Here is a 12,718-nt window from a genome sequence, read left to right as displayed (position 1 = left end):
AGTTCTGGACTCCCTGACCCCAGGGAAAAGACTTTGCCTATTTACCCTATCCATGTCCCTGATAATTTTATAAACCTCTATAAGGTCACCTCTCAGTCTCTGACGCTCAAAGGAAAACAGCCCCAGCCTGTTCAGCCTCTCCCTATAGCTCAAATCCTCCAACTCTGGCAACATCCTTGTAAATCTTTTCTGAATCCTTTCATGTTTCACAACACCTTTCCGATTCGAAGGAGACCAGAATTGCACGCAATATTCCAACAGTGGCCTAACCAATGACCTGTACAGTGGCAACATGACCTCCCAACTCCTGTACTCAATACTCTGACCAATAAAAGAAAGCATACTAAACGCCTTCTTCACTATCCTATTTACCTGCGACTCCACTTTCAAGGAGCTATGAACCTGCAATCCAAGGTCTCTTTGTTCAGCAACACTCCCTAGGACCTTACCATTAAGTGTATAAGACCTGCTAAGATTTGCTTTCCCAAAATGCAGCACCTCGCATTTATCTGAATTAAACTCCATCTGCCACTTCTCAGCCCATTGGCCCATCTATTAGATTTAAAATAGTGATGGAAAAGGATAGACCAAATCTAAAAGTTGAAGTTCTAAATTGGAGAAAGGCCAATTTTGACGGTATATTCCCTACAGTCCATCCAGATCCTGCTGTAATCTAAGGTAACCCTCTTCGCAATCCACTACACCTCCAATTTTGGTATCATCTGCAAACTTACTAACTGTACCTCTTATGCTCGCATCCAAATCATTTATGTAAATGACAAAAAGTAGAGGGCCCAGCACCGATCCTTGTGGCACTCCACTGGTCACAGGCCTCCAGTCTGAAAATCAACCCTCCAACACCACCCACAGTCTCCTACCTTTGAGCCAGTTCTGTATCCAAATGGCTAGTTCTCCCTGTATTCCGTGAGATCTCACCTTGCCAATCAGTCTCCCATGGGGAACCTTGTCGAACGTCTTACTGAAGTCCATATTGATCACATCTACTGCTCTGCCCTCATCAATCTTCTTTGTTACTTCTTTAAAAAACTCAATCAAGTTTGTGAAACATGATTTCCCACGCACAAAGCCATGTTGACTATCCCTAATCAGTCCTTGCCTGTTCAAATACATGCACATCCTGTCCCTCAGGACTCCCTCCCTAGCTTGTCCTTACCACCCTTCTTAAACAGTGGCACCATGTTTGTTAACCTCCAGTCTTCCAGCACCTCAACTGTGACTATCGATAATACAAATATCTCAGCAAGAGGCCCAGCAATCACTTCTCTTGCTTCCCACAGAGTTCTCGGGTACACCTGATCAGGTCCTGGGGATTTATCCAGCTTTACCTGTTTCAAGACATCCAGCACTTCCTCCTCTGTAATCTGGACATTTTGCAAAATGTCACCATCTATTTCCCTACAGTCCATATCTTCCATATCCTTTTCCACAGTAAATATGGATGCAAAATACTCATTTAGTATCTCCCCCATTTTCTGCGACTCCACACAAAGGCCTCCTTGCTGATCTTTGAGGGGCCCTATTCTCTCCCTAGTTCCCCTTTTGTCCTTAATCTATTTGTAAAACCCCTTTGGATTCTCCCTAATTCTATTTGCCAAAGCTATCTCGTGTCCCCTTTTTGCCCTCCTGACTTCCCTCTTAAATGTACTCCTACTTCCTTTATACTCTAAGGATTCACTCGATCTATCCTGTATATACCTTACATATGCTTTCTTCTTTTTCTCAATTTCTTTCGTCATCCAGCACTCCCTTCTACTTACCAGCCTTTCCTTTTACCCTGACAGGAATATACTGTCTCTGGACTCTCGTTGTCTCATTTCTGAAGGCTTCCCATTTTCCAGCCATCCCTTTACCTGCGAACATCTGCCTCCAATCAGCTTTTGAAAGTTCTTGCCTAATACCGTCAAAATTGGCCTTTCTCCAATTTAGAACTTCAACTTTTAGATTTGGTCTATCCTTTTCCATCACTATTTTAAATCTAATAGAATTATGGTCACTGGCCCCAAAGTGCTCCCCCACTGACACCTCAGTCACCTGCCCTGCTTTATTTTCCAAGAGTAGGTCAGGTTTTGCACCTTCTCTAGTAGGTACATCCACATACTGAATCAGAAAATTGTCTTGTACACACTTAAGAAATTCCTCTCCATCTAAACCCTTAACACTATGGCAGTCCCAGTCAATGTTTAGAAAGTTAAAATCCCCTACCATAATCACCCTATTATTCTTACAGATAGCTGAGATCTCCTTATAAGTTTGTTTCTCAATTTCCCTCTGATTATTAGGAGGTCTATAATACAATCCCAATAAGGTGATCATCCCTTTCTTATTTCTCAGTTCCACCCAAATAACTTCCCTGGATGTATTTCCGGGAATATCCTCCCTCAGCACAGCTGTAATGCTATCCCTTATCAAAAATGCCACTCCCCCTCCTCTCTTACCTCCCTTTCTATCCTTCCTGTAGGATTTGTATCCTGGAACATTAAGCTGCCAGTTCTGCCCATCCCTGAGCCATGTTTCTGTAATTGCTATGAAATCCCAGTCCCATGTTCCTAACCATGCCCTGAGTTCATCTGCCTTCCCTGTTACGCCCCTTGCATTGAAATAAATGCAGTTTAATTTATTAGTCCTACCTTGTCCCTGCCTGCCCTGACTGTTTGACTCGCTTCTGTTCTCAACTGTACCCGTCGCAGATTGATCTCTTTCCTCACTATCTCCCTGTGTCCCTCCCCCCACCTTACTAGTTTAAATCCTCCCGAGCAGTTCTAGTAAATTTCCTTGCTAGTATATTTGTCCCCTTCCAATTTAGGTGCAATCCATCCTTCTTGTACAGATCACTTCTACCCCAAAAGAGATTCCAATGATCCAAAAATGTGAATCCTTCTCCCGTACACCTGCTCCTGAGCCATGCATTCATCTGCTCTATCCTCCTATTCCTGCCCTCATTAGCTCGTAGCACCGGGAGTAATTCAGATATTACTAATCTCGAGGACCTCCTTTTTAAATTCCTGCCTAACTGTCTGTAATCTCCCTTCAAAATCTCAACCTTTTCCCTTCCTATGTCGTTGGTTCCAATGTGGACAATGACCTCTTGCCGGCCCCTCTCCCCCGTGAGAACATTCTGCACCCTCTCTAAGGCATCCTTGATTGTGGTACCAGGGAAACAACGCACCATTCTGCTTTTCCGCTGCTGGCCACAGAAATGTCTGTCTGTACCTCTGACTACAGAATCCCCTGACACAATTGATTTCTTGGAAGCCAACGTACCCCTCATTGCATTAGAGCCAGTCTCAACACCAGAAACTTGGATATCCGTGCTACGTTCCCCTGAGAATCTATCACCCCCTCCATTTTCCAAAACAGCATACCTGTTTGAAATGGGTATATCCACAAAAGACTCCTGCACTAGGTGCTTACCTCTCTTGCCTTTCCTGGAGTTAACCCATCTATGTGACTGTATCTGAGACATTCCCCTCTTCCTAAAACTGCCATCCATCACATACTGTTGCTGTTGCAAATTCCTCATTGCTTCTAACTGTCTCTCCAACCAATCTATTCGATCTGATAAGATTCACAGCCTACAGCATTTATGGCAGATATAATCCACAGTAACCCTCAAACTCTCTTTAAAGGGCGGCACGGTGGCACAGTGCTTAGCACTGCTGCCTCACAGCACCAGAGACCCGGGTTCAATTCCCGACTCAGGCGACTGACTGTGTGGAGTTTGCACATTCTCCCCGTGTCTGCGTGGGTTTCCTCCGGGTGCTCCGGTTTCCTCCCACAGTCCAAAGATGTGCAGGTCAGGTGAATTGGCCATGCTAAATTGCCCGTAGTGTTAGGTAAAGGGGTAAATGTAGGGAAATGGGTGGGTTGCGCTTCGGTGGGTCGGTGGCGACTTGTTGGGCCGAAGGGCCTGTTTCCACACTGTAAGTAATCTAATCTAAAACTACCACATCAGACAAGAGGTACATATTGTACTAAAGGCCATTTTTGCTCTTTCACAATCTACAGACCCAGAAAATAACACCATCTTATTCCTCTACAAACATTGCCCCAGGTTAAATTAATAGTAATGGCTTATATTTTAAGTTTAATCAAGAGACATATCTCCAAAAACATATAATCAAGAAATAACTCACTCTAATCACTACTGCAGCTTCTCTGTAGGCCAGACTTAAAACAACGATTAACTTATCTGATTCTGTGCTGTGAACTTCGCCCAAACAGGTTCCTCCAAGATTAGTTGTGAATTTCACTGTTTGTTAATTTTTCCAGACGCACTCCAATGTCCAGCAATACATGAATTCAAAACAGCAAAAGCAGTAACAGTGCAGGTTTTTTCTCTCTCTCTCTCTCTCTCTCTCTCTCTCTCCTGCACTGTCCTCACCATGTGCTTCCTTTGTCCGTTCTTCTCTCTTTTAAAACTGCTGTTGTTTTGACTTTTTTTTTCCAAATTTCCAAAACAATGCAACAGCATATGAAACAGTAATCACTGCTCCTGGAATTTGAGGAAATCACCTCCAGCACCTAAAATACCTCAAAAAAGGAGCAGCTGTTACAGCCAAAGTTTTTTTCTGTCCTCCATCTTGGATTACCCAGAATCCTCTTTATGTTGAAATTTGAATTCAGCAGGAGAAAGGGCTGGGTCTATGGTGACCATGCAACAACAATGATTGCTCTCAAACCCCATCTAATTTACTAATATCCTTTACAGAAGATTATTAGCCTTCCTTACCTGGTCTGGCCTACACGTAGCTCCAGATCCACAGCAATGTGGTTGACTCTTGACTGTCCTCTAGGCAGTTAGGGATGGGCAATAAATATTAGCCTTGCTAGTGACACCCCACATCCCATAAACCAATAATTTTAAAAAGTTTTATCAATCAGCAATACTAAAGCAAACCAGGTTTGTATCATGCTCTAATGTAATAAGGGGTACATTAGGTTCCAAGCAATCGATTATGATAGGGGGACTCTCTAGTCAGAGGCACAGACAGACATTTCTGCAGCCAGCAGTGAAAAATCAGAATGGTGCATTGCCTCCCTGGTGCCAGGATCAAGGATGTCTCAGAGAGGGTGCAGAATGTTCTCAAGGGAGAGAGGGACCAGCGAGGTCATTGTACACATTGGAATTAACGACATTGGAAGAGAAAAGGATGAGATGCTGAAGGGAGAATTTCAGAAGTTAGGCAGGAATTTAAAAAGGAGGTCCTCGAGGGTAGTAATATCTGGATTACTCCTGGTGCTACGAGCTAGTGAGGGTAGAAGTAGGAGGATACAGCAGGTGAATGCATGGCTGAGGAGCTGGTATATGGGAGAAGGGTTCACATTTTTGGATCATTGGAATCTCTTCTGGGGTAGAAGTGACCTGTACAAGAAGAAGGAATTGTACCTGATTTGGAAGGAACTAATATACTGGCAGGGAGATTTGCTACAGATGCTTGGGAGGATTTAAACTACTAAGATGGGGGTGGGGGTGGGGGTGGGGGGACCAGCGAGATAGTGAGGAAAGAAATCAATCTGAGACTGGCACAGTTGGGAAAAGGAGCGAGTCAAACAGTCAGGGCAGGCAGGAACAAAGCAGAGAACAAGGTTTAACTGATAAATTAAACTGCATTTACTTCAATGCAAGAGGGCGAACAGGGGGGCAAGACAGGAGGGAAAGTGGCATTTTTGATAAGGGATAGCATTACTGCTGTACTGAGGGAGGATATTCCTGGAAATACATCCAGGGAAGCTATTTGGGTGGAACTGAGAAATAAGAAAGGGATGATCACCTTAGTAGGATTGTCCTGTAGACACCCTAATAGTCAGAGGGAAATGAAGAAACAAATCTTTAAGGAGATTTCAATTATCTGTAGGAATAATAGGGTGGTTATGGTAGGGGAAATTTAACTTTCCAAACATAGACTGGGGCTGCCATAGCGTTAAGGGTTTAGATGGATAGGAAGTGTTATGGGTGTACAAGACAATTTTCTGATTCAGTATGTGGATGTACCTACAAGGTACAAAACCTGACCTACTCCTGGGAAATAAGGCAGGGCAGGTGACTGAGGTGTCAGTGGGGGAGCACTTTGGGGCCAGCGACCATAATTCTATTAGATTTAAAATAGCGATGGAAAAGGATAGACCAGATCTAAAAGATGAAGTGCTAAATTGGAGGAAGGCTAAATTTGACAGTATTAGGTAAGAACTTTCAAAAGCTGATTGGGTGCAGGTGTTCGCAGGTAAAGGGACAGCTGGAAAATGGGAAGCCTTCAGAGATGAGATAACGAGAATCCAGAGAAAGTACATTCCTGTCAGGGTGAAAGGAAAGGCTGGTAGGTGTAGGCAATGCTGGATGATGAAAGAAATTGAAGGTTTGGTTAAGAAAAAGAAGGAAGCATATGACAGGATAGATCGAGTGAATCCTTAGAAGAGTATAAAGGCAATAGGAGTATACTTCAGAGGGGAATCAGGAGGGCAAAACAGGGACATGACATAACTTTGGCAAATAGGGTTAAGGACATCCAAAGGGATTTTATAAATGCATCAAGGAAAAAAAAGAGAAACTAGGGCCACTCAAAGATCAGCAAGACAGTCTAAGTGTGGAGCCACATGAGACGGGGGATACCAAATGAGTTTTTGCATCAGTATTTACTGAGGAGAAGGACATGGAAAATTATGGAATGTGGGGAAATAGATGATGACATCTTGAAAAATGTCCATATTACAGTTGGATGCCTTGAAACGCATAAAAGTAGATAAATCCCCAGGACCTGATCAGGTGTACCCTGGAACTCTGTGGGAAGCTAGGGAAGTAATTGCTGGGCCCCTTGCTGAGATATTTGGATCATCGATCGTCATAGGAGAGGTCCCAGAGGAATGGAGATTGGCTAATGTGGTGCCACTATTTAAGAAGGTGATAAGGAAAACCCAAGGATCTATTGACCGGCAAGCCTGACATCAGTGGTGGGCAAGTTGTTGGAGAGAATCCTGAGGGACAGGATGTACATGTGTTTGGAAAGGCAAGGACTGATTGGGGATAGTAAACGTGGCATTGTGTGTGGAAAATCATCTCTCACGCACTTGATTGAGTGTTTTGAAGAAGTAACAATGAGGATTGATGAGGGCAGTGCAGTAGACGTGATCTATATGGACTTCAGTAAGGCGCTTAACAAGGTTCCTCATTGGAGACTGTTAGCAAGGTTAGATCTCAAGAAATACAGGGCAAACTAGCCACTTGGATACAGAAATGGCTCAAAGGTAGAAGACAGAGGGTGGTGGTGGAGGGTTGCTTTTCAGACTGTGACCTGTGGAGTGCCACAAGGATTTGTGCTGGGTCCACTGCTTTTCATCATTTATATAAATGATTTGGATGTGAACATAGGAGGTATAGTTAGTAAGTTTGCAGATGCCACCAAAATTAGTGGTGAAGTGGACATCAAAGAAGGTTACTTCAGAGTACGGAGGGTTATTGATCAGATGGGCCAATGAGGTGAGGAGTGGCAGATGGGATTTTTTTTAAGATGAATGCAATGTGCTGCATTTTGGAAAAACAAATTAGAGCAGGACTTTTACACTTAAATGGTAAGGTCCTGGGGAGTGTTGCTGAACAAAGACCTTGGCGTGCAGGTTCATAGCTCCTTGAAAGTAGATTTGCAGGTAGAAAGGATAGTGAAAAAGGCTTTTAGTGTGCTTTCTGGATTAGTGGTGCTGGAAGAGCACAGCAGTTCAGGCAGCATCCAAGGAGCTTCGAAATCGACGTTTCGGGCAGGAATAAAGGCAGTGAGCCGGGAGCGTGGAGAGATAAGCTAGAGGAGGGTGGGGGTGGGGAGAAAGTAGCATAGAGTACAATAGGTGAGTGGGGGAGGGGATGAAGATGATAGGTCAGGGAGGAGAGGGTGGAGTGGATAGGTGGAAAAGGAGATAGGCAGGTAGGACAAGTCCGGACAAGTCATGAGGACAGTGCTGAGCTGGACGTTTAGAACTAGGGTGAGGTGGGGGAAGGGGAAATGAGGAAACTGTTGAAGTCCACATTGATGCCCTGGGGTTAAAGTGTTCCGAGGCGGAAGATGAGGCGTTCTTCCTCCAGGCGTCTGGGGAGACTGGGCACCTCCTAGCAGAGCGCTTTAGGGAACATCTCCGGGACACCCGCACCAATCAACTACACCGCCCCGTGGTCCAACATTTCAACTCCCCCTCCCACTCTACCGAGGACATGGAGGTCCTGGGCCTCCTTCACCGCCGCTCCCTCACCACCAGACGTCTGGAGGAAGAACGCCTCATCTTCCGCCTCGGAACACTTCAACCCCAAGGCATCAATGTGGACTTCAACAGTTTCCTCATTTCCCCTTCCCCCACCTCACCCTAGTTCTAAACTTCCAGCTCAGCACTGCCCCCATGACTTGTCCTACCTGCCTATCTCCTTTTCCACCTATCCACTCCACCCTCTCCTCCTTGACCTATCACCTTCATCCCCTCCCCCACTCACCCATTGTACTCTATGCTACTTTCTCCCCACCCCCACCCTCCTCTAGCTTATCTCTCCACACTCCAGGCTCACTGTCTTTATTCCTGATGAAGGGCTTTTGCCCGAAACATCGATTTCGAAGCTCCTTGGATGCTGCCTGAACTGCTGTGCTCTTCCAGCACCACTAATCCAGAATCTGGTTTCCAGCATCTGCAGTCATTGTTTTTACCTTTTAGTGTGCTTTGCTTTATTGGTCAAAGCATTGAGTATAGGAATTGGGAAGTCATGTTGCGGCTGTACAGGACATTAGTTATGCCAATTTTGGAATATTGGTATTTCCTATCAGAAGGATGTTGTGAATACTTACAAGGATGTTGCCAGGGTTGGAGGATTGGAGCTTTTGGAAGAGGCTGAATAGGCTGCGGCTGATTTCACTGGAGTGTCGGAGACTGAGGGGTGACTTTACGGAGGTTTATAAAATTGTGTGGGCCATGGATAGGATAAATAGACAAAGTCTTTTCCCTGGGGTGGGGGAGTCCAGAACTAGAGGGCATAGGTTTAGGGTGAGAGGGGCAAGATATAAAAGAGACCTAAGGGGCAACTTTCTCACGCAGAGGGTGGTACGTGTATGAAATGAGCTGCCAGAGGAAGTGGTAGAGGCTAGTACATTTAAAAGGCATCTGGATGGATATATGAATAGGAAGGGTTTCAAGGGACAAATGCTGGCAATTGGGTCTCGATTAAGTTAGGATATCTGGTTGGCATGGACGAGTTGGACAAAGGATCTGTTTCCATGCTGTACTTCTCTATCCCAGGAAAGGGCAGGATGTACTGAAGAGGTGAGGTAGCAAGAGAGATGAAGGGTCACTGACTCAACATTTTAACTCTGAGCTCTCAACAGATGCTGCCTGACCAGCTGTATATTACTGGAACTTCTTGTTTTTAATCCTGTGCAGTATACTGTTTTATAATAGTCAACTCTAAAGATTGATAGCATTAAGCTCATCCAGGATATTGTTTTAGATTTAAGAAATTGGAAAACAAAGGGCCAGATTGCCGAAAATGATAGACACAAAAATCTATTATGCAAGGGAGAGAGACATTTTTACAAGGTTAAAACACTAAAATACATACCCTGGGATTTTATGTGATAGGCCATTAGTAGACGTCCCAGCAGCTACACTTCCAGTCTTGTCAATCACAACCATTCCTAATTTCAAAAATCAACAATCAACCATGAATCCTCAACTCCTGAGAGTTGCACAAAGTACTTTCATCTTAAATATCTCCAAAACATTCCAATATATATATAAAACTTATCAAAATAAAAGACTTACCAATGGTGTCATGGTTATGAATATTGCCAAGCTGTGCTGGTATTCTGTTCTGTTTGGACAGTGGCGTCTTCATTGGTTTGTATGGCCCACAGGAAGTTTCTGCATACGGTACAACATTCTGTGAAAACCAAAATGTCTTTCCATAGAATTAGATGACATTGTAAACTTCTCCTTTCATACCTTATAAGCATCTAAAATATTTGCCCTTCACTTGAAGTCAGACTCACTTTCCAGAAATTAGGTTGGCACCTTTGGTTCAGCCAGTCTGCATGCATGGACAGAGATTTGTTTGTTGTTAAATCTTCACTTGGGAAACCCATATTCTGAGCAAATTCTGAAGCTGTTGAAAAAAAATTGTTTTTTTATCATGAACCGTTTAGCTATCCAAGTGCATGAAACAATAAAAGCTAAATAAATTCTATATTACTGTTGTCATAATCTTCTAATTCACTGCCTTTTAGACACTTAATATAAAGTGGAGGAAGTTATGCTGTACAAACCCCTGGTCAGATAAGGAGGTGTAGAAGCAGTATTCCTTAGGGAGGTTAATTGGCTTCAGAGGAAGGACAGCACAATTATTTAACAGAATGATGGCTGGACTCCAAATTCTACACTGATAAATTAGACAAATGAGATTTCCCTGAAATTTAGAAATTCACAAAGTGATCTGTTTGAAGTTTGTGATGTAAAGGAGAATGGATGGGGTAGATAGGAGAGAAAACGTAGTTGTACTAGTTGGGAGGTGCAGGATGAGGGGGCTCAAAATTTGAACTGGGGCTTTCGGGGGTGAAGTTAGGAAACACCTCTAGACACAAACAACGTTGGTAGTTTAGAATTCTTTATCCCTACAATTTGGGTCCAGGACTACCACTAACTCTGAGGTAACGTTACATAGGAACACTAGTTTATTGAGACATTTTCAACTGAGGACTTCATAGGATTATGCAAAAGCAAAATTAAAAAACAAAATCTCAGCTATGGGTATTTCTCACAAGCTGAAAAAAACATCACATTCCTGAATTTCTAAACTGGAGCTTGTTTATCTTCTTTGGTTGATATAATCCCATAAATTCTACGGGTGGGCCTCAAAAACTGTTTCGGAAGGAATCATGATGATAGAAATGAAAGTTAATTAACCTCAGATACACTGAAAACCCAAAAAGGTTCCAAATTCAAAAACTAAAAACCCAAATGTACAGAAAAAAATTAAATCTATACAAAGTTCACAATCTGTATCACCCGCCAGTTAGTTTTTCCGATCTAATATTTATCCTCGAGTGTCTCAGAATAGCCAGCAACTTTCATTTGTGGACCTTACTGTGCATGTTTCTCAAATTGTCAAGGAAATTTGCAAGGTCAAGAAAGGTATCTGTAATAAACAGCTACCATTTTTTCCCTTCAAACAACAAGGACTGAGATTTACCTGATTCTCCCACCAACAATGAATGACTGGTGTGTTCCATCACTGCTCGAGCAACACGAATCGCACTTTTAATCCTTCGAAGCTGCCCAACTCCTCCAGCCTCCATTGTATCACTGAAGAAGTTTTAAAATATGGGCAGTGATCAATATCAGTTGTTGAGAACATGCATGATTTTCACTCTCCTACATTCTCGCACTGGCTTTGATTTCAAGTACTGTACGTTGTGATCAAATTTACGAAAGAATAATTTCAAAATCAACTCGCAATGCAAAATCTAGTGAACAAATCACCTAAACAGAGGGCTAACTGCCCAACTCTCTTTCTCAGGTATGTCCATGTCTTGAAAAGGTAGCCCACAGAGTCCATTGTTACACTCAAGACCTTTTCTGGCTGATGGGCACCACGGGGACTGGAATGCATGTGCAGACTCCAAAAATCACATTTTGATTTGAATCAGTAAATACCATTTAGAACTTCCTTTAGTTACAGTGCCCCTTTAAGGGCATTAATTTTGGTTTATTTGTTCATAGCATTTCAAAACAAAAGAGAAATTATCACACTATTCTAAAGGGCCCTGTGGCTGTGGCAGTCTCCCTATCTCAAGACTAGAAGGTTCAAGTTCATGTAGCACCTTAGGCTGTGACAGTGTCATATCACATTCAAATAGTTTTTTTGAAAAGAAAAAAGTCACCTAATCAGAAACTGAACTGGAGAAGCCAAACACTCAATACTGTAACTACTAGAACAGATGAAAGACAGAGTATAGACTCCCCAAAGCCTGTCAACTGTCTGTAAGGTAATAGTCTGGAATGTGGTGGAATTACCCCCCTTTGCCTGGATGAGTGTAGCTCCAATAACACTCGAGCAGGTAGACAGAACAGGTAATTTGATTGGCACCCCATTTTCCATCTTAAACACTCACTCCCTTCATCACTGGTGTACTGTAGCTTCAGTGTGTACCAGCTGCAAGAATCACTGCAGAATCTCAGCAAAGTTCCTTTGACAGAATCTTCCAAACCTTGATCTTAAAACTTCTTAAGCCTGACAGATAAGAGAACCAGGCACTTGGGAACTCAGCCACACACAAGTTCCCAGATCATGTGACATCTGGATTTCGAATTCTATCACCATTCCTTCATTGCCGCTGGGTAGTGATTCACAACAACGTTCAAAAGCAAGCAGAGATTGGCAATGACTTGACAATGATGCTCATATTCTGTGAATACAAAACGATGAAACAAAAAGTGCCTATTATTGGCCCAACAGAGATTCCTTGTTTGAACCTCCCTCGTAGACAGTAGACAGCATAGTCCTGCTAAGCGTATATACAATGTAGTCACTTGTTCTGCAAGTAGAAGATGATGGCCCAAAGTATTATTGTGGCCTTGAATCACAGACCAGGACTAGAGTATATCAACCAACGCACTAAGATCTTCAGGAGACACTGTGTTTCTCCAAGAAATTAGAGGTCACATGTTAGCTTTCTCACAT

General features: G+C 43.2%; 1 protein-coding gene across 1 annotated transcript in view; it reads right to left on the bottom strand.

The window, feature by feature from the left end:
• Positions 1 to 12,718, bottom strand: part of LOC122557309 (N(4)-(Beta-N-acetylglucosaminyl)-L-asparaginase-like) — a 45,601-nt gene that overhangs the window by 27,103 nt on the left and 5,780 nt on the right. Inside the window, exons 3-6 of the mRNA XM_043704874.2 lie at positions 11,228 to 11,340; positions 10,032 to 10,144; positions 9,805 to 9,922; positions 9,602 to 9,677 (exon numbers count right to left, since the gene is read on the bottom strand). Coding sequence (XP_043560809.2) covers positions 9,602 to 9,677; positions 9,805 to 9,922; positions 10,032 to 10,144; positions 11,228 to 11,340 — 420 coding nt within the window. The remainder of the gene's footprint in view (positions 1 to 9,601; positions 9,678 to 9,804; positions 9,923 to 10,031; positions 10,145 to 11,227; positions 11,341 to 12,718) is intronic.

Source organism: Chiloscyllium plagiosum, unplaced genomic scaffold (genome assembly GCF_037043375.1).
Source record: "Chiloscyllium plagiosum isolate Xiang-an unplaced genomic scaffold, Cpla_swu_hap1 HiC_scaffold_2, whole genome shotgun sequence".
Lineage (NCBI taxonomy): Eukaryota > Metazoa > Chordata > Chondrichthyes > Orectolobiformes > Hemiscylliidae > Chiloscyllium > Chiloscyllium plagiosum.
The sequence above is the reverse complement of the archived record's forward strand: the minus strand, read 5'-3'. Positions and strand labels throughout refer to the sequence as shown.